Source organism: Artemia franciscana, chromosome 17 (genome assembly GCF_032884065.1).
Source record: "Artemia franciscana chromosome 17, ASM3288406v1, whole genome shotgun sequence".
NCBI lineage: Eukaryota > Metazoa > Arthropoda > Branchiopoda > Anostraca > Artemiidae > Artemia > Artemia franciscana.
The window spans coordinates 377,086-399,065 of record NC_088879.1 but is presented as its reverse complement, the minus strand read 5'-3'; the positions used below and the strand labels follow the sequence as shown (position 1 = coordinate 399,065).

The following is a 21,980-nucleotide window of genomic DNA, read 5'->3' as shown; positions in this document are numbered from 1 at the left end:
TCCTAAAATTACTAAATTTTATACAACTATACCTACATGTGCTTTTCATCAAACAGTTCGGGTAAGGAGCGACCCGGCTCAATAGTAACAAAAACTCTAAAAAATAGAATTTTGATATCAATAGCTACATCAAAAGAATCGCATTTTAATGCTGATTTTACATATGTAAGTTTAATCAAGTTTAGTCTTACCCATCAAAAGTTACGAGTCTGAGAAAAAGTTGCCTTATTTTAGAAAATAGGAGAAAACAACCCCTAAAGTCATAGAATCTTAACGAAAATCAAACCACCAGATTCAGCGTATTAGAGAACCTTATAGTAGAAGTTTCAAGCTCCTATCTACAAAAATGCAGAGTTTTGTATTTTTTGTCAGAAGGCAGATCACGGATGCATGTTTATTTGTTTGTTTGTTTTTTGTTTTTTGTTTTTTTCCCAGGGGTGATCGTATCGACCCAGTGGTCCTAGAATCTTGCGAGAGGGCTCATTCTAACGGAAATGAAAAGTTCTAGTACCCTTTTTAAGTGACCGAAAAAACTGGAGGGCACTTAGGTCCCCTCCCACGCTAATTATTTTCCTAAAGTCGCCAGATCAAAATTCTGAGATAGCCATTTTATTCAACGTAGTCAAAAAACCTTATAACTATGTCTTTGGGGACGAGTTACTCCCCCACAGTCCCCATGGGAGGGACCACAAGTTACAAACTTTGACCAGTGCTTACATATAGTAATGGTTATTTGGAAGTGTAAAGACGTTTTCAGGGGTATTTTTAGGTTGGGGGGGAGAAGCTGAGAAGAGAGGAATATTTTGGGGGAACTCTCCTTGGAGGAATTTGTGATGGGGGAAGAAAATTCTCATGAAGGGAGCGCAGGATTATCTAGCATTATTTAAAAAAATACAATGAAAAAATAAATATGAAGAAGTTTTTTCAACTGAAAGTAAGGGGAAGCATTAAAATTTAAAACGAAACGCATATGATGGGCTCACCTCCTCCTAATACCTCGCTCTTTTTAAAGCTAAAGTATTTTTAGTAATTTCAACTATTTATTCTACGGCTTTTGTGATTCAGGGGTCATTCTTAAGAAATTGGAACAAAATTTAAGCTTTAGTGTAAAGAGCGAGGTTCTGACGAGAGGGTGAACCCCTTTGTATACGTAATAAAAACATGAGAATACAGAAGTTCGCTACGTAAGCTAATTTGTAAGTTACGTATATCTCTTACTAATAAAAACATTCGTAAAAAAAATTGAAAGTTCTAGTTGCCTTTTCAAGCAACCAAAAATCGGAGGGCAATTAGGCCTCCTCCCCTGCTCCTTCTTTTCTCAAAATCATTCGATCAAGACTATGAGAAAGCCATTTAGCAAAACAAATAAATATGCAAATTCCTTTTAATTATTCATCTGCGGAGAGCCAAAATCAAAACATGCATTGATTCAAAAACGTTCAGAAATTAAATAAAAAAAACAAGTTTTTTTTTAACGGAAAGTAAGGAGCGACGTTAAAACTTAAAACGAACAGAAATAACTTCGTATATGAAAGGAGATACTTCCTCATCAACGCTAAAGTTTTTTACTGTTTTAAAAAGTAGAGTTAAGAAAAAGAGTCAAACTTTAGCGTAAAGAGCGGGACGTTGATGAGGAAGCATCTCCTTTCATATACGAAGTATTTCCTGTTCGTTTTAGGTTTTAATGTCGCTCCTTACTTTCCGTTTAAAAAAAACTTGTTTTTTTTTATTTAATAATGTTAAAAATCTTATCTTCGTATGCAAAGTGATTTTTCTACTACAATATCGAGAAAAAAAAATGTAGAAACTCGTTGACGATGACGATTTTCGAAAAAGTCAGACTTTTATGTACCTCAGATTTGCCTCAGAGACTACATCACCCTCTCCATCCTCAATCGAAGTTGCTGTAATGTTCTGATGTATGTAGGGATGTTAAATCAAACCCTGTAAATCACGTCCTAAATTCTTAATTGTCTTTTCAAGAAGACATTCTTTACATGAGAAAAAATTAACCCTCAGCCTCAACCTAAAAAACCTCAAATTTGTGAAATAGCTAGAGCGGCAATCTTTTCGGATCGGCTCATTTTATAGTCGGGTTGTGAAATAATCATTTGTTTAACAATTTGTTTGAGGTCAAACTACATTTTTACTAGACTATTCCGCTAGTGCAGGTGCTTTGCTAATCTTCAGTTAGTATTCATGAATAAAGTTCTATGAATCAGTGTTTCCATATGGGGCGCGTTTGCGCCATTTTGGATACTTTTTTGAGGTGGTTGTGAAATGAATTTTTCAAGTTGGCTCTTTTTGGGGCAGGGGGGGGGTGATCGTTCATTCGATAAATTTTTATTAGAAAAACGGTGCTTATCGTCGTATTTTCACTTTTATGGTGGCGCAACACTGATACAAAGTGTTTACTTATAAAACATAAATTTTCCTCTAAGAAAAGGGTCACCAAGTAATAGACTTAGCCAAAAGGGTGGGATAAAGTCAAAGGGTAGAAAATTTAGTCCTAGGGGGGAAAACAATTCAAAATTTAAAAGAAACGAACTGGATGCCCTTTAATACTGAATTCCTCCAATCTCTTTTATATTTCCAAAGTCAGCGCAGTGGCTTTCGTAAATAGTTATGTGTCTCCTATGCATAATGTTTTGTTTGTATTTTTGTCAGCCTCATCATACAGAACGAATGGTAGACGAAACTTGGGAGAGGGCTAATCAATTCCTGTTCACAATTTAATATTCTGGTTCCCAATGCAAGAGCCAAAACCAAACCAAACCAAAAGGCAACTGAATGCCTGTTTAAGCCCTAGGGACAACCCTATATGACATCAAACGAAATTTCAATAAAGCCATTTTGTTCAGAGTGAAGGAGGGGTAAAAATAATTTACTCCCAGAGGTGGCATGATATATGGAGACTCTAGGGCAGGGATTCCAAATTATGAAAATACCATTTGTACAATAGTGTTTCATAGGTATATTTTGATAAAGAAGTGGGCATGTTACATTTTATTGAAATCAAAGTCAAAAAGGGATTTTCATTGTTTGAGCGAAGGGCACACAGTGATGACCTTGTGCGTGCAATTCTTTCATCCCCCTGGCCCCAAAATTACTAGCGTACGCAGTTTTACTTGTTTTGACTTATGATAATTATGGGATTATTCAGGGAATTATATGAGATGGTAAAATATTAATAACCAACATCGTCAAAACTGGAATATAACCATCCAGAATAAAAAAAAATTACGCATAAACTCCACAAATATCCTAAATCAATACACTAATTGTATTGATTCGAATCATAAACCTAATGCTGACACTAACACACAGAGGTTCAAAATCAAAATTACCGCTTGAATAGCATGTACTTTAATATCAGACCTATTGCCCCCCCCCCCCCCGCCTAATATAAATACTGTAGCTACGCTCCTGCGTATGGCCTTTACTAAAGACAATGCTATATTGTTGCCTCTGATATATATTGGTCGGTTAAACGCTCTGCAAAGTTTGAGGTGGCCCAGAAAGCTAGATTTTTAAGAGGCAAGTGCTCCATACTTTGCGTAAAAGTTCTTTTGTCACTTTCACCAACTTAAATGACAATTAATAAAATTGCTGTAATAGCAGGACTAATTTAAGAAAAAACCGTAAATTGGATAAAATTGCCCTAGGGATCTCTCCGATTTTACCTACTTAGTGCTTTCACAGACTGGCCATATACATAATTTGAAAGTGTCCCCTCTTACCCCTTCCCATACTTGGTACCTCTTCCTCCCTCAATAATGAAATTTTGTCTATTTCTCTAAATTATTATTTGTATTATTATTGTTGCTGCCAACAAAAATATTATTTTTAAATAATTAATCGAAAATATTACCCAAGAAATCTGAAAGTCCAAGAGTTAGCTGTTTAAAGAATGACATAATGCATATATGGTAACTTTCTTATGGCGTTGTTGGAGTTTGTTGTGTCGCCATGGCAACAATGTTAGCCTAAAACAACCTATTTGATTATAAATGTATCGTCTGATGTGTGGTTCCGCTACCGTCCCAGCAAAAATTATAGCAACAATTTGGATTATTCATAAGAATTAAGAAAAGAAACGTTTTTCAGAAAAAAAGTAGAGTGCAAAGTTGAAACTGGAAAACAACAAAAATTACTGTTCCATAGTTTATGAAACATTTATCTGAAAAATCGGTCCAAATAATCAAACTTGTGATATTCATAGTTGTAGAGTTCTAACAAACTAGTACTTCTCTAAATAAATAAATAAAAAAAAAAAAAAAAAAAAAAAAAAAAAAAAAAAAACAAAAAAAACAGGACAAGGAGCCAAGAATACTTCAGCGGCCTTCAGATTATATAAAATTAATCTAAAAAGCTATTAATAGCTATAATCAGCCGTAAAATCGATAGATATTACAATGCAATTTAAATTCTTCCAAAAAAGCTGTCAACGTTGAATTTTCAGCGCTATCTCTTCAGAATTTTCCAAATACAGGGAAATGAACGAGCCAAATCATTTGGCTCATAATTTCCAAGTAATTTTCTAAGTGTTAAACTACCACAACTTACAATAAATAAGTAAATGATACCCAAAACGAACAGAAGTTACAATAAATAGCTGAGTAAAACCCAAAATGAGCAGAACTGAACATGAGTAGGTTTCACACGCCCAATGCCTTTCAAAGACCAGAGCGTAATTTGCACTTTACTGAAAACAAAATACATTATAATTTTTTTGCTTTGTTGACTTTAAGAAATGAAAAATTATCAAGACCTTATGAACTAAATATCAGTATATGAATATTAAACTGCCAATCCACAGTAATTTTTTTTACATCCCTGAAGACATAATTACTGGACCTTTCAATTATACTGAACACAATTGCTGTTTCAAAATTTTGATTGGATTTGCTTTGGGAAATAAAAGGCTTATGGGGGTAACTGGTTAACCTCCTATCACTTCTGACTTATTTATCTAACAAAAATTACCACAAAATGAAATGTTCAAAGAAACGTAAAAGCTCCATTAAACCCAAAATGAGCAGCAATATAGCTAAACAATCTTCTACGCGTAAAGACTTGAACGTAAGACCTGAACATAATTTGAGCTTTACTGAAAAAAAACAAATGAATATGGATTGACAGTTTAATAAACATGTACTGACATTTATTCCTTACATTTTTAACAATTTTAGATCCGTTAAATTTGGAATTGTGAAAACATTTAAAATGTATTTTGTTTCCATAAGAATTATGTTCTGGTCTTTAGAAGCCATGGGGGTTGTTAGCCTTATTCAGTGTTATGCTTGGAAGAATATTTGACTACATTTCTGGTCATTGTTGGTTTATTGGAGCTCTTTTCTATTTTTTTGAAAACTTCTTTTCTTAAATAAGTTTTAAATTAATTTCTGTTTGTTTTTGTATTTACATAGTCTTTTTCATGGAAAAAATATCGGGTTTTTCTATAAGAATCCACAGTTAGGCATTGAAAACTTCGACACAAATAGTATTGTTATAATAAATCTTGACACTCAATTTGACCTAAAAAAATAAAACTTATACCATTCCCAAAAAAATTCTATCTATGCTGCTTGACCACCTGGATACACTTACACTCTTTTGATTTAGCCAAGCTGTAAAGGCAGAAGTAAAAACAGCTGTTGCCTTTAAAGTTTCAACTTAATATCCTCAGTCGTTCCTGGAATATTGCTCAGTTGTTTTATTGACATCAAACATACACGCAATGCCTTTTGGTTTGATCTTAAACCAACATTAGTTTTAAGACAAAACAGGCAAATTCATGGGCGTCGTCAGGAGGGGCCCATGGACCCCTGGAAATTTGGGACCATAAATTAATTATAAGGAAACCAAAGGAAAAAGAGAGCGGACTAAGAAAAACCATGGTAAAAATGTGTGTTGCACATTGCTGGCTGCCTGCCAATAGATTTTGATTGTTAATTAGGAAAATAAAAGTTGTAATTTGTGACTGAGTGACCCCTTTCGAGTTTTCGACAAACATTCTTCTATATGATTTGGTTGGAGCAGCAAAAAAAAAAATCCAGTTCTTTATAGTAATGAATTGTAAGCAAATCGCGATCCTTGTCAACAACGAAACTACAAGAGGCTAACTTTTAATAACATTCAATCAAAGAATCAGCTTTTATGGTGATCCTAAATCTGCAATTGTTTATTAGTAAATAATGCAGTTACTAGTACACAAGAAATTTCGTATAATTATAGAAAACACAAGGAAAAGAACTTAAAAAGGGATAACTTCGGTAAAAATGTGCCGTCAACTTTTGCTTGTATTGCAAGAGTACCCATGAGCTGATATAAGAAGCCACTATGATCAGAAATGTTTCCCCTGAAGGGGCCACTAGGAATTACAGTATTTTCCCCCTGAACAGACACATTTCCGTGTTTTAATATTTTTTTTTTCAAGGAGTGATTGTATTTATCTAGTTATATTCTTGAAAAATATCAAATTTTTTACGGTTATGAAGTATAAAGGTGTCAAATATATTGGTTTCATATTCAAAATTCAGTTGAAAATATTGACTTCAAATTTTTATCTGATTTTATTAATCTTAGTTTTAATGTTTTACTTTGAACAAACTTCTTTGATAATTTGCTATTTTTTATAAACACTGAGTCCAAAGGCATTAAATTTGTTGGTGTTTGATAGCCAAGTTCAAAACTGTCGATATTGTTAAAAGAAATCCGTCCAAAGCTTCGGTATTAATCAACAGAACTGAATGCTGGGAGTTTATATCTTAGTTTTTGCAAGTAGGCTATTGTTTTGTGTATTTTTTGTAATTACTTACTTTTTAAATTATTATATACTTTTATTTTAATTGACATACCTTTTCCATTGCCTTTAGAAAAACAAATGTCTCTAAGCTTCGTGAAATAAAGAAAAAAACTAATTTTTTCAACCGAAAATAAGGAGCAACATTAAAACTTAAAACGGACAGAAATTATTACATATAAGGGGGGTTTCCCCCTCCTCAACACTTCGCTCTTCACACCACTGTTTTTCAGCACTTAAAAAGAGTTGCATATTGTTCTAATTAAACGACCCTTTTGTTTCAGGGGTCGTTTCAGGCCTTTCAGAATTCAGACAGTATTTAGATTTTAGTTAAGGAGCGAGGTGTTGATGAGGGGGCAAGCCCCCTCCCCTATATACGTAATAATTTCTGTTCATTTTAAGTTTTAATGTTGCTCCTCACTTTCAGTTGAAAAAAACTTGTTTTTTGTTTAATTTCTGATCGTTTTTTAATTAACACCAGGATACCTGACCTCACCTCCGCGGAAGAATTCGTATTGGAAATTTACTCCAGACAATTACCCTTAACATCTCAACGCGTAAAATTGAACCGGTAAAGAGAAAGCAAGACATATAAGGAATTTTTGTATAGGAGTTCTACCAAATTCACCCAGTATAAAATCTCCCTGAAAAGTTCAGCCCCTGGAAAATTCCCTCTTTATGGAAAATTCTCCCAGCAAAAAATCCGTCCTCCCCTCCCAAACCGAAAAATATATACATGCTTCCCAATAAAAAAAATAAAAACAATGGGCAACTTTCATAGTTTAAAAACCTTTCTCCGTAGGCTTTAGGGGGTCATTTTATGTCCAAGGACATAGTTATTAGGCCTTTCAACTATGCTGAAAAAAGGCTATATCAAAATTTCGATTGGACGATTTTTAGCAAAAAAGTTGCGCGGGAGGGGTCTAGTCTCCCTTCAATTTTTTGGTCACTTAAAAAGGGTACTAGAACTAGAATAAACCATTCTAATGGTTTTAGGCCAGCAGTCCTATAACCAAACCACGTTCAAGGCCTGCTGGGTAAATAAGATCATCCCTGGGGGGGGGGGAGACAAATACACACGCATCCGTGATCTTTCGTCAGGCAAAAATTACTAAATTCAAAGTTTTTGCAGGTATGATCTTAAAACCTCTACAGTAGGGCTCTTTAATACGCTGAATCTGATGATGTGTTTTCCTTCAAAATTCTATGACTGCTGAGGGGAGGGGTCTTTCTCCTTTTTTTTTGAAAATCATACAAAATTTCTCAGGCTTTTAGCTTTTGATGGGTAAAACTAAACTTAATAAAACTTCTATATCTGGAATCAGCATAATAATCCAATTCTTTTGACATATCTATTGGTATCAAAATTCCATTTTTTAGGGTTTCGGTTTCTATCGAGTCGGGTCTGTCTTACATACAGTGTTTGATTATCAATCAAAATAAAAAAAAGTGATCATTGAAATGTTAATAGTTTTTTTCTGCAACACAAAAAGTATTGTATTCATAAAACTCTACAGTTTCGTGAAATACAATTAAATAAATAGAAAAGGTTTTTCAACTTAAGTAAGGAGGAAGTTTAAAACTTAGAATAAATGTAAGATACCCTGTATATAGCCTAATGTAAAAAGGCTATATGCAGAGTATGTAAAATACTCTGCCTTGCCCACCTCTGTGCTTTTAGATATTGTAATGTAACATTTTAGCTGTATAGAGAAACATTTTATTAATCCCTACCCCCCTACCTCTTTCAACATTTATCTGAAGCGTCAGAAAGAGTAAGTAATTTGCCTATTAAAATGTGTTTTTTTAGGAATCTACCATAATCCACCTAAACAATGACTCAACCCCCTTCCTTATAGTGGATACGAAACTACAGATCACCAAACGTTGCCTAAGTTCATTACAAATAAAGGGAATCAACTTTGTAGAATCCAGTACTGCCACCATATGGCATAACTGCTTTTACAACTGGGAAGCCTAAAGTATAGTCATTGATGCTTGTAAATCAATTAGCTTCTCAGAATTTTAGATTTATTGCAAATTTGCCCTCTTCGGGGTGAAGTCGTAGTTTGGTGCCCTAAGCCACCTAAACTGTGGCCCAACCACCACTACTATATTGATGTCTGGCCCTCCCTCAGATAATTTTTCGCCAGCACCCTTGGGCAAATTGCATTACTGTAAAAGTGTTGTAATATCTATTATCCCTACAGACCTTAATTTTGTTTTTATGTGTTTGGAAAATTAAGGGGCTTCGGAAAGGAGCTGCTTGCCCTTCAATGCCCTTTCTTGCCTTTTGACTCTTAAAAACAGGATTTAAACTTTTAATTACCGACCGAATTGGGTAATTAAAAGTTCAAATGGTATTGCAATCTAAGATAGAGTGGCACCGTCTGTAATATAGCAAATATACCCTTTTGAAAACCTGCATGCACATGATCTTTTTGTTTTACTGAAAAACCCCCTCAATGTTCCCTAAACGTTTCACCTTAACATCCTTAGTGCCATAAGCTATAGTAATTGTAATAGAAATATTAATAGTATGCACACAGTGCCTCCCGGCTAGTTCAAACCCATCACAACTTACCCTGAAAAGCCCAAATTAATAATATAAGCCATTTTTGAGACTTTGTTATGTCCCCCTTTTGACAATCTACTTGCTTATAGTTCTTTTTAATTTAGTTCAATATCCACCTAAATGTTCCTTGAATGCTTCACCTTAATACCCTTTGCTTGCGTAAAAGTAATAGTTGCAGCGGCAGTAGTAGTAGTGACAGTATGCACATGGAATCTTTTGGTTTTCTTCAACATTCCCTTCAACACATACTGAAAGTTTCAGCTTAATACCATAAACTGTTCCTGAAGTATTGCTGATACATCCTCTTGAAAACCTATACGGGCAAATTATGTTTCGATTTCATTCAATACAGTTTCAATATTCCCCGTACTTTTTGCCTTAACACCCTTAGCTTTAGCTAGAGTAGTTGTAGTAATAGTAGTCATAGTAGTGGGAGTAGTAGTAGTAGTAGCAGTAGTAGTAGTAGCAATGAAAATAATCGTATCAGTAGTAGCAGCTTTAGTAGCACTAGTAATAGCAGCACTAGTAATAATAGTAGCAACTTCATTAGTAGTAGTAGCAGTGTGAGTAGAAACCGCAGCATTAGGATGTAAATATCATCTTTTGGGTAGCTATACATCCCCCAAAACAAGCCCTGTAAGTTTTGACTTTACAACCCAATGTGTTCCCAAGATATTTCTGATGCGTTCTTTTGACAACTTGCATACAGAGGGTGTGTTCCGATTCACTTCACCTTCATCTCCTGTATTCCCTGAAAATTTTTCCTTTATACCCTTAGGCATAGTTCCAACAGTAGATAAAGCAGTAATGTGAGTATTAGTAGTGCTAGTGGTAGTATTACCAGCAATATCACTTGTACTAGTAGCAACAGCAGTATTAACATATTTCCTTTTGGTCAGTGGAACATCCCTTTCATCAAATTCTGAAAATTTCAACTTAATAGAATTATCCATTGCTATGACTTTGGCAATACATCCTTTTGATAACTGTATATTCCTCTACTTCCTTAAAATTTTCATTGTTTTGACAATCTGCAAGCACATAGTGTCTTTTGATTTAATTAAAGTTTCCCTCAATATTCTCTCAGATATTTAGCTTTATATACTTAGCTTTATTAGTACTATACCAGAGTAGTAGCGGTGGCAGTAGAAGAAGTAGTATTGTCTTATTAATAGTGGTAGTAACAGCAGTAGTAACAAATACCTATCGCCTTTTGTTCAATTGAATATTCCTCTCATGATATTTCAGATTTTTCGTATTGTTAGTAGTGACAGCAGCAGTAAAAGTAGCAGTGATAGTAGTGTTAGTAATAGAACCCACATATTACCTTTTGGTCTATTGATTTTCCCTTTAACATTTTTGAATAGTCCCAACTTGATACCCAAATCCACTCTTGAGATGCGTCCCCTTTAACAATCTGCATGCACGTAGTGTGGTTTGATTTTTAATTTAAATTCACCCTCAATATTCTGTAAGATTTTCCCCTTTATAAGCATCACCTAAATAGTTCTAGTATCATAGCAGTAGTAGTAGTAGGAGGAGGAGATGGAGGAGGAGTAGCGGTAATAGTGTTGTACTAGCAATCTTAGCAGCAGTAGTAGCAGCAGTATTAATAAAAGTAGTAGCAAGTACATGTTGTTTTTGGGTCAGTTGAATAACCCCTTCATGATGCCCTGGAAGTTTCATCTTCATACGTTAATCCATTACAAAAATATTACTCATTGACCCTTTTAACCCTCAATGACGCCCTTTTCATCTTAATGCTCTTAGCCATACAAGTGGTTGCAGTTGAAGAAGCAGTTGGAGCAGTTTAGTATTAGCAGTAGTAGTAGTAGCAGTAGTAGCAAAATTTGCAGTCGTAGTAGTGCTAGTAGCAGAATGTACATATTACCCTTCGGTGAATTGACCTTCCCCTTTAAGCATTCTCTAAAAGTTCCAACTTAATACCCAAATTCATTCTTGTAATACATCCCTTTTGACAATCTGTATGCGCGTAGTATTTTTTGATTTATTTCAAGTTATTTCAAGGAGGGGGGGATTGTGATCTCCGAAAGCCACAATTAATCGACCTTTCAAAAACACTGAACCAAAATGCTGCCTCAAAACTTTGGTTGGATGCGTTTTGGAAAATGACAGGTGAGGGGAGGGGGGATGGTTTTCCTCCAATCAGTTTTGGCTCTTAAAAAAGGTGCTAGAACGACCGATTTCTAATCAAATGAGCTCAATCCTAAGTTTTTACGACCACCTACTTCATAAAACATTATATGCCCCGAGGGCATGGCTTACAACCATTGTCCATGGGCTCTGGGGGGGCGGGTTCCATCAACCCTGGAGGCATTGCTATATTTTCTTTTGATTATTTGCTACAAAATTTCTGTCTCACAATTTTTATCAGATACGTTTAAGGAAAAGAGGGTATTCGGGAAGGGGGATAATTTGCCCTCCTATCACCTTTGACTCTTAAAAGGGAACTAGAAATTTCAAGTTCCAATCAAAATAAGCCTCCTCTAAAGTTTACAAATGCACCATTTCAATAGGTTAATAGGGCTTAGTTCAAATTTTAGTCATTTAGTATTGAGGGGAGATTTAGGGCTAGGATCATTAAGAAATCATAGGTTGGTTAAGATGGTAAAATATTGGGAAGGAATTAAAAGTTTGCCGGACATTAAACTTGTTAGGTTTTAATTTAGAGATCCGCTTGGCGATAAAAGTAAAAATATATGGACCAGTCAGGGTAAATCAATTTGACGGTTGCAGATTGACTGAATGGTGTAATGAAGGAGAAAGTAGGAATAAGGAAGCAGAAATAGTAGCTAGGTTAGTAAAAGATAGATTAAGCAGTGGAGAAATACAGGACTGACAGAACGAGAAAGATGGAACGCCGTCACTAAAGTGGTGCCAGAAAGTCAAAGGAGAATTGGGGGGGGGGGGTCAGAGGCAATATTACAGCATTGCCTATAGTAAATGCGGTAAGGCTTCAATGTTTTATTATCACTATTTACCTTTTTCCCAGAGGCCCTTCATATGGAAGGGATGGTCGTATAAACTTCGGAGGAGGCTCTTTCGATTAGAAATTGGATGTTTTAGAACCCTTTTTAAAATTAGATTGAATGGAGAGCAACTAGCTCCCCCCCCCCTTTTGTTTTGAGATAGTCATTTTGTTCAAAATAGCCCAAAGATCAGTTAAAAAACACTCTGGTATCGACACAACCCCCCAGAGCCCAGAGATGACTGTTGTTATTCATGCCTCAGGGACATATAAGGTTTTTATGAAAGAATGGTCTTATAAACTTTGGAGGAGGCTCCGTTCATTGATTATTGAAAGTACCAGCTCCCTTTTTAAGAGTCAAAAATGATCCGAGGGCAACTAGCCCCTTCCCAAGCCCTGTTTTCCCAAATACATCTGATCCAAATTTGAGATAGCCATTTTGTTCAAAATAGTCTGAAGATCATAAAACAATATCTCCAGGTTTGAAACAACCCCCAGACCCCAGAGGCAAGGGTTGCAAGTTATGCCCAGGATCACATAAGGTTTCCATGGGCGGTCACAAAAAAACTTCGAAAGAGGCTGATTTTATCGGAAACTGAAAAATCTAATTCCCTTTTTATGAATCGAAAGTGATCAGGGGGCAAGAATTCCCCATGTAATAATTTCCCCAAATGTGTCCGATCAAAATTTTGAGATTGCTGTAGAACTGGATTTCAGTAGAACTGGCTTCTCTTACGCTCAATCCTAATGAAATATACCAGAATATGATGAAAATAATTAGGTTTGGCAGGTTAGGTTAATTGTCTCTTTTTCAGTCCTTGGCAAATTCCAAATTTTCGTTTATCAAATAAGGATAAGACATTAGCTAAAGCTCTATTATCAGCTGAATCGAATGCTTTCTCATAATCTGGGATGCTTAATACTAAAGATGTTAGGCCACTTAAACTCTTTTAAGTGGTCTAAATTTCGAGAATTTGGTTGACACCTTTTTAAAACCGCACCGTTCTTCTCTTAAAACTTTGCTTACAGCATCTTTCAGTCTAAAAGGTATCAAAATACTAATTAACTTGCTACCTGCGTAAACCAGGCTAATTCCTTTACAATTATCACACTCACTCTCATCACCTTTCTTATACAGAGGTTTCATTAGGGTTTTCCTAAAAGCGCTAGATACTTCCCCTGTTTCAAAAGAATGTTAAAAATCTTCAGTGACTTATCTCTAACCTATTAATCACACTATCAGAACCTAGGGCATTATTGTTTTTGAATGATTTTAGTATTATCGCTAATAATGCCTCACAAAATAAATCTTCCTTCGCATCCAAGATGTTACAAACGTTTTCATTTTCCTTTATATCTTTTCCTCGAACTCCATCTTGGCTTATGACATTCTAAAGATGTTCTGCCCATTTCTCTTTAACTCTTTCCTTATCACTAATTTTAGCCCCATTCCGATCTTTAACTGGGACAAGTCCAGATTGACTAATCCCTCTCAATTCATTAACATGCCAGTATAATATTTTACTATTATGCCATCAAGTTGCATCTTCCAAAAGTTTGGCAATGCTATCCATGGTCTCCACTACAACCTTCATAAGTGAATATTCCAACACCTTTTTCACTTCCCTTACATTCCTCCTATTTTCATATGTTCTATCACTCAGATAATTCCTGTACAAGCCCCTTTTCCTTTGTATTAAACATAAAGCCTCTTCACTAGTATTCCTATCTGTGATCCTATTTTTTTTCGCCTACTACACGATCAACAACTTAACAAAATATTTCCTTAAAATTCTTCCATCCATCCTCTACATTTTAAATTTTAAACTCTCCTGCTTAGTATTCTACTCTTCCTGGAAATTTTCTCTCAAATTTTCATCCTGGAGTCTACCAACATCATAAATTCTCAAAGGTATTTACCCTTCCGAAATTTAAGCTTTAAATTAACCATAGGTACCACTAGATGGTGATCTCTACTTTTTACATTAGTAACATCACTCCTATATAGCCTATTATATTGTATTGATCCTGCCAGTCTCCGTTTTAACTAACATAATCAATAAGGTTAGGTGTCCTACCATCATGTGAATACTGTGTACTTATACCAGTTATTAGTATAATACTAATAACTTATGGACTTCTAACGAACAAATACTATGACCAAACACTAAACTGGCCCCAAGCTTTCATGTAGCAACTAGTCTTTCTTTGAAAACTTATTTTCTGAAAGGTTTTTAAAACTAATTTTGGATCTGTTATCTTTATGTTTATTGTAATTATTTATTTTGATTTCTTTTAGTTGTGTTTTTCTTTTACTCTTTAATTGTATTTTCCTGCCATTTTAAGTTTGAATTTTTTGGCTATTTAATTTCTTCGAAAAACTTTTTTTCCGAAAGGTTTTCTTAAAAATTGATGCACAGATTTATGAATGCTACTATGGCTTGATAAATAAATGTTAAAACAAGCAAAAATTAAAGCGAATAATTAATTAAAACTAAAATGAAAAAAAACTTACCACAAACAAAAGTTGGGCTACCACCAGCTAAACTTTTTAAAAGCCACATCTTCATTTTTTCTTTACAGAAAATTAGCATCATAAGGGTTTTGCTGAAACTCAAAAATCTTTTTTGTCAATCAAATTATAAAATATTTTGGTGCTTTTACAATGAGAGCAATCCTAAGTCAGGCTAAGTCCCCTAGGTGGGTCCATAGAAAGACTATGTTATTGTTGACTAAGCATATAAAGAGTTGTAATCTGCATAACATTCTCTGATTTTTTTCTTTAGGTTATAATGTATTGAATTTTATATTCATTGTATTGACCTTTCTATTTCGTATTAATGTTTCCATTTATATATGTTTTAATTGTAGTAACTGCATTAACTTCTATTTTTATTGTATTGACTTTTTTATCTATTTATTTATTCTTGTATTTTAGCTTTATTTAAATCTGAGTATGTTTCTTTTCACAGATATTTTAAGCAATATTAGCAGAACAGAGGTGTGATATACATACTAGTGCCAGTGAATTAAGCAATAATACTCTGTATAACGTCCTAGTACTCTCCCAAGATATATTAAGTGTGTAAGTGTGTAATTTTATTTGTGTGTTTTTTCAAAGTGATGTGGCTTCACAAGCCCAAATATCAAAAGAGGATCGCACGTATACGTGCGGTTGATTCGCTTAAACGTCAACTAAACAACAACAAACAACAACAACAACTTAAAAATCGTTTCTTGTATTATTTTATTTTAGCCTTTCTTAGCCGTTGCTGCTCAAAAATATTCATTGGAAGGATGTATATTTTCTTTCCTTGTTTTTGGAATTTGAGAATTTTTCTTATAAAAAAATAATTTGATGTCAGTTTCAAAATATTTTCTCGTGGTATATCTTAATTTTTTATTTGAATTCAAACTGAATGGAGACGCACCCTCCGAAAAAAAATCAGTGATAGAGTCACCTATGAACAATTTTCTGTAGATGATAGTATAACCGAACAAGCAAACAAATTTAAAATCTTGAACCTATCCTTCAATGTTATAGCCTATACTGCAGTCTACTTTTGGTTTGTTTTGAAAATGAGTGATGGTTTTAAAGCAAGAGAAGTTGCATTAAAAGCACAGAAGAAGCTGCTCAGTAAAGTGTCTAATAAAACAATTGCCAAAGCTTTCATTGATGAGTCAACTGGATTTTTGCTGGATAACTTATACAGGATATGTAAACTTCATGTAAGTCTTATATTTTGTTACATATATATGCTGTGTAAATTTTTGGGTTTTTGACTAATTGACTAGCTAAAATATGAATAGCCTATAGCTGAGCACTAAATGTGTCTTTTATTGTAATCCTGAGTCCAAATAACCGTGGCTATAGCCTAATAGTTCCTGCTGCCTCAAGTGTGCCCAGTCCCCCTAGTGGGGCTGAAATAGTCATAGGCTACATACTAAATGTGGTAAATATAGTTTTTCCTGCAAATTTATAGCAAACAGTAGGCTATTACTGGCTTTCATATAAAGTGAATATACCACTCAATGCCTTTTTTATGCTCTTTACAAATACAATAAGTGCTTCTACTGGAAATTCAGATTTAAGCACTTTTTGACCTCTTAATTCAGATTTAAGCACTTTTTGACCTCTTAAAAATGACGTTATATTATCCACAAGCACTGATTTTCCATGATTAAATTGGATAAATAAATTTTATCAATGTTATGGCATTTTCTTCATCCTTGTTGCTGAAAGTTCAATTAAAGCATGTGTTTTTGGTTGTTTATTACAAAATAATAGGATATTTGAAATCACAAATCTGCAATAGCTTAGAAACAAATTTAGGCTATATTTGCTCATCAGGGGGTGGGGGTAAAGCATAGCATATATTAAATACATAAACTAACCATTGCGGTATTTAATATAGTTGAATTTGTAGCAAACAGTATAACTGGCATTTGTAATAGCTGGCTGGCATATTTTTGACCAAAAACACAAGCTTTTATTTAAAATTCAATGTCAAGGAAGAAGAAAACACCATAACATTGATAAAACTTATTTATCCAATTTAATTGTGGAAAATCACTGCTTGTGGATAATGTATCATTAAAAAAAATGGATTTATAATGAAACAGTAAGTTTGAGTCCAATGTTTTAAAGTCTGAGATCAATGTTTTAAGCCTTTTTTATCCCCCATATTTAGACCATTTTTAAGAGGTGAAAAAGTGCTTAAATCTGAATTTCCAGTGGAAGCACTTATTGTATTTGTAAAGAGCATAAAAAAAGGCATTGAGTGGTATATTCACTTTATATGAAAGCCAGTAATACTGTTTGCTATAAATTAACCATTTTTCCATTAGGCTTCTTAGCTACATTGTAAGTGAATAGGCCTAGTCTACACCATTTAATGCATCTTTTCATATCCTTTCTAAATGCAATAGGCTAGCCTATTTGCTTCCTTTGCTAATTTTATTGGGTAAAATTCTAGTTAATTGACTTTTGGCTATCTTGGAAATGGGTTAGGTTAGGAAAATGAAACTTTCAGGGATGAGTCTAAAGGCTAAAGTATGTCCCAGGAAGATATTTCAATGTACCCACCTCCACTCCTTCTCCCTCTAGAGGGCCCTGACCTTTAATGACCTTAAAAATATGTGTGTTATAAAAGTGAAACCTTGCAAAATAGATCTTTTGCTTGAATGAAGTACAACAGAATTCTTTTCAGCTTCACAGCTTTGCTCAATGCCAATTCATGAGGTTTTAAAGATATGCAAATACATTTCCTAAATTTTGAGAATAAAAACATTTATATGGCTCAGAATTCTACTCAAATAGCAGGAATTGCATTTTCAGAACTAAAGGTAGAGAAAAGGCAACTGGTAACTGAAAATTAAGGTTAAATGTTGTTTTGTCAAAATTTCAATAGTATCATGTTAGCAAATGTCAGGGCCCTCTAGAGGGAGAAGGAGCAGAGGTGGGTACTTCAAAATACCTTCCTGGGACATATATTAGCCTTTAGACTCATTCTTGAAAGTTTCATTTTCCTAACCTAACCCCTTCCTGAGATAGCCAAAATTCAATCAATTAGAATTTTACCTTTTATTATGTAAACCTTAAAGCAACATGTTTTTCCTCACTAAAATATGGTTAGACTAAGATATACAGTAGCTACATAGTAATATGTTTTGGAATCAGCATACAGTTGGGTAGGTGTTAAGAAAAAAAAACTATGAAATTCCAAAAACAATTTTTGAAAATCTTAAACTACTTACTTATACCATTGCTAATGCACTTCACTTTACTCCCATTATTGCTTATGGGCAAATATATAGCTCAGATTACACATTTTCTATTTCTTGATTTTGTCAGTGTTACCTTAAATTAAATTACCTTAAATTGCAGCTTGGAGCAACCTAAAGATTTTTTCTTGTAGAAACTCCAGAGTTGATAATACACAACACATAGTTGAATATGTACACTTGACTAATGGTTTGATGTTGCTGATTCAAGTGCTTCCCAGTTATACTTCTGTTCTTTTGTTGACCATTTGTTGTCAAGATGGTTCAAACTGTTTGTGGTTTGGGCAGCAACAGTATCTGGCTGTAATTTGTTCCAGAGATTGGCAACATGGTTGGTCAGAAAATGGGTACATTGCTGCTTTGAAGAGAAATGCCATGGATAACTGCAAGTTATGTCCCCTTGTACAAAAATCCTGAGACACCAGAGGAAGGAGATTAGGAAGTGCCTTTGAAGTAATAAGTTTATGAACCAGAGTGGCATCACCCTGTCTTTTTCTATAAACCAGAGTTGGGAGTTTCAGCTTGCATAGCCTTGTAGGGTAAGGGAGTTCATGCAGTCCACTCACCATCTTAGTGGCTCTTCTCTGGACATCTTCAAGAATATTAACATCTTTAAAAAAGGGTCATGCAAGGACCATACCTGTCTCCAGCCTTGACCAAACAAGTCCTTTGTACAAAAGGCTCAGAAATTTAGGAGAATAGGAGGAAGTCGTTTTTTTTATGAGCCCTAGTGAGAAGCTTGCTGATGCTGCTGCCTTCTTTGCATGAGTGCTAAATTTAAGATACTTGTCAACAATTACTACTAGGTCATGTTCTTCCAACACTGGAGAAAGGGACTGACTGTAAAGAGAGTAAGTTGTATTGATATTCTTGTGTCCAAAGTGTAAAACATGGCATTTTGACACATTGAAAATGAGTAGCCAAAATTTTGCCCACATGCTAGGGAGATCAAGGTCTTTCTGAAGTTGGGAAGTATCCTCATGAGTGCTAGCTGGACAAATTACCTTGGAATCATCAACATATAGCATCATTTTGCTTTTAAGTGCTAGAGGAGCATCATTTATGAAAATATTGAACATGGTGGGGCCAAGCACACTACCCTGTGGAACCCCACTGATAACAGGCTGAGAGGAGGAGAGGATAGGATTGCCATCTGCATCAAATAGTTTTACATGCTGAACAGGATTCCTCAAGAAATCAAGAATCTATTTAAGAATTTGTTCCTCCAAACCAATAGATTGTAGCTTAAGCTCCAGTCTCTTATGACAGACTTTGTCAAATGCTTTTGAAAATTCAAGAAGGATCTTATCAACAGGGATTCCCAATCCCAGTAGTTATGTAATACAGTCATATGACTTGAGCAGATTAGTATCAACTGATCTGTTGCTTTGGAAACTGTGTTTAGAGCTGTTGAGAAGATGATTCTGATCAAGATTCTCAATAACTGCTTTGTTGACAATACATTCATGAAGCTTAACAACAACAGAAGTAATACTAATAGGCTGGTAGTTTTCTGCGGAATCTTTCCTTCCGTTATTGTGAATGAGGGTAATAGGTGCCACTTTTCACTAAACAGGAAGCCTTGAGCTATCAACAGATTATATAAAAAAAACTAGTTTTTTAAACTGAAATTAAGGAGCGACATTAAAACTTAAAACGAACAGAAATTACTCCGTATATGAAATGGGTTGTCCCATCCGCAATCCCTCGCTCTTTACGCTAAAGCTTTTAATTGTTTTAAAAAGCAGAATTGTGGCAAAGAGTCAAACTTTAGCGTAAAGAGCGGAGGGGACAACCCATTTCATACACGGATTAATTTCTGTTCGTTTTAAGTTTTAATGTCACTCCTTACTTTCAATTTAAAAAACTAGTTTTTTTATACAATTTCTGAACGTTTTTCAATTAATGCATGTTTGATTTTGGCTCTCCACACATAAATTATTAAAATGAAATTTGCATATTAATTCCTTTTTTGGCTAAATGGCTTTCTCTTAGTTTTGATCAGACGATTTTGAGAAATAAGGGATGGGGAAGGAGGCCTAGTTGCCATGCAATTTTTCGGTTACATAAAAAGGCAACTATAAATTTTAATTTTTAACGAATTTTTTATTAGTAAAAAATATACCTAACTTAAGAATTAACTTACATAACAAACTTTTATATTCATTAATTTTTATTATATATATGAGGGGGTTTGTACCCTCGTTAATACCTCGTTCTTCACACTAAATCGTAAGTTTTGTCATAATTCTTTAAGAATGACCCCTGAATCAGAAAGGCCGTAGAATAAATAGTTGAAACTACTAAAAATACTATAGCATAAAGAGCGAGGTATTTATTTCCTCCTAAATACCTCGCTCTTTATGCTAAAGTATTTTTAGAGCCCCTCATATGCGTAATAATCTCTGTCCGTTTTAAATTTCAATGCTACTCTTTACTTTCTATTGAAAAAAAATTCCATGTTTATTTTTTCATTGTTTTTTTTTTTTTATAGTTATTTTAGAAAATCCTGCGCCCTTTTCATTGAATTTCTGTTCCCCCATGACATATTTCTCCAAGGAAAGATCCTCCCACTTAGCCCCCTCCCCTCAATCCCAGCCCCAAAACCAAAAAAAAATCCCCTGAAAACGACTGTACACTTGCCAATAACCATTATTGTATGTAAACACTGGTCGAAGTTTGTAACTTGCAGCCCCTCCCCCAGGGACTGTGGGGGAGTAAGTCATTCCCAAAGACATAGTTATTATGGTTTTTGACTATGCGGAACAAAATGGCTATCTCAAAATTTTGATCTGTTGACTTTGGAGAAAAAATGAGCGTGGGAGGGGGCGTAGGTGCCCTCCAATTTTTTTGGTCACTTAAAAAGGGCACTAGAACTTTTCATTTCCGTTAGAATGAGCCCTCTTGCGACATTCTCGGACCACTTGGTCGATACGATGACCCCTGGGAAAAAAAAAAAACAACAAACAAACAAATAAACACGCACCCGTGATTTGTCTTCTGGCAAAAAACACGAAATTCCACATTTTGTAGATAGAAGCTTGAAAATTTCGCTATAGGGTTCTCTAATACGCCGAATGCGATGGTGTGATTTTCGTTAAGATTCTGTGACTTTTAGGGGGTGTTTTCCCCTATTTTCTAAAATAAGGCAAATGTTTTCAGGCTCGTAACTTTTGATGACAAAGACTAAATTTGATGAGACTTATATATTTAAAGTCAGCATGAAAATCTTATTCTTTTGATGTATATTTTAGCATCAAAATTCCGTTTTTTAGAGTTTCGTTTACTATCGAGCCGGGTCGCTCCTTACTACAGTTTGTTACCACAAACTGTTTGATTTTGGCTCTCCACACATAAATTATTAAAATGAAATTTGCATATTAATTCCTTTTTTGGCTAAATGGCTTTCTCTTAGTTTTTATCAGACGATTTTGAGAAATAAGGGATGGGGGAGGAGGCCTAGTTGCCATGCAATTTTTTTCGGTTACATAAAAAGGCAACTATAAATTTTAATTTTTAACGAATTTTTTTATTAGTAAAAAATATACGTAACTTAAGAATTAACTTACGTAACAAACTTTTATATTCTTTAATTTTTATTGTGTATATGAGGGGTTTTGTACCCTCGTAAATACCTCGTTCTTTACACTACATCGTAAGTTTTGTCCCAATTCTTTAAGAATGACCCCTGAATCAGAAAGGCCGTAGAATAAATAGTTGAAATTACTAAAAATACTATAGCATAAAGAGCGAGGTATTTATCTCATCCTAAATACCTCACTCTTTATGCTAAAGTATTTTTAGAACCCCTCATATGCGTAATAATC

The 21,980-nt window shown here is 34.5% G+C and overlaps 2 protein-coding genes across 6 annotated transcripts in view; one reads left to right on the top strand and one right to left on the bottom strand.

The window, feature by feature from the left end:
• LOC136037654 (tubulin polyglutamylase complex subunit 2-like) overlaps positions 1 to 21,980 on the bottom strand; it is a 90,189-nt gene that overhangs the window by 48,585 nt on the left and 19,624 nt on the right. For 2 of the 5 annotated variants that reach the window (XM_065720376.1, XM_065720377.1), the window contains one exon: positions 14,885 to 14,976. The exons of 1 other annotated variant lie outside the window; for it this stretch is intronic. In XM_065720376.1, the coding sequence (XP_065576448.1) occupies positions 14,885 to 14,976 (92 nt within the window). Of the gene's footprint in view, positions 1 to 3,871; positions 3,979 to 4,333; positions 4,399 to 14,884; positions 14,977 to 21,980 lie in introns of those variants that run through there. 2 more of the 5 variants (XM_065720380.1, XM_065720379.1) reach the window with 2 other exon arrangements.
• LOC136037655 (tumor necrosis factor alpha-induced protein 8-like protein) overlaps positions 15,863 to 21,980 on the top strand; it is a 41,605-nt gene continuing 35,487 nt past the window's right edge. Inside the window, exon 1 of the mRNA XM_065720382.1 lies at positions 15,863 to 16,098. Within this exon, the coding sequence (XP_065576454.1) occupies positions 15,949 to 16,098 (150 nt within the window). The 5' untranslated portion in view covers positions 15,863 to 15,948. The remainder of the gene's footprint in view (positions 16,099 to 21,980) is intronic.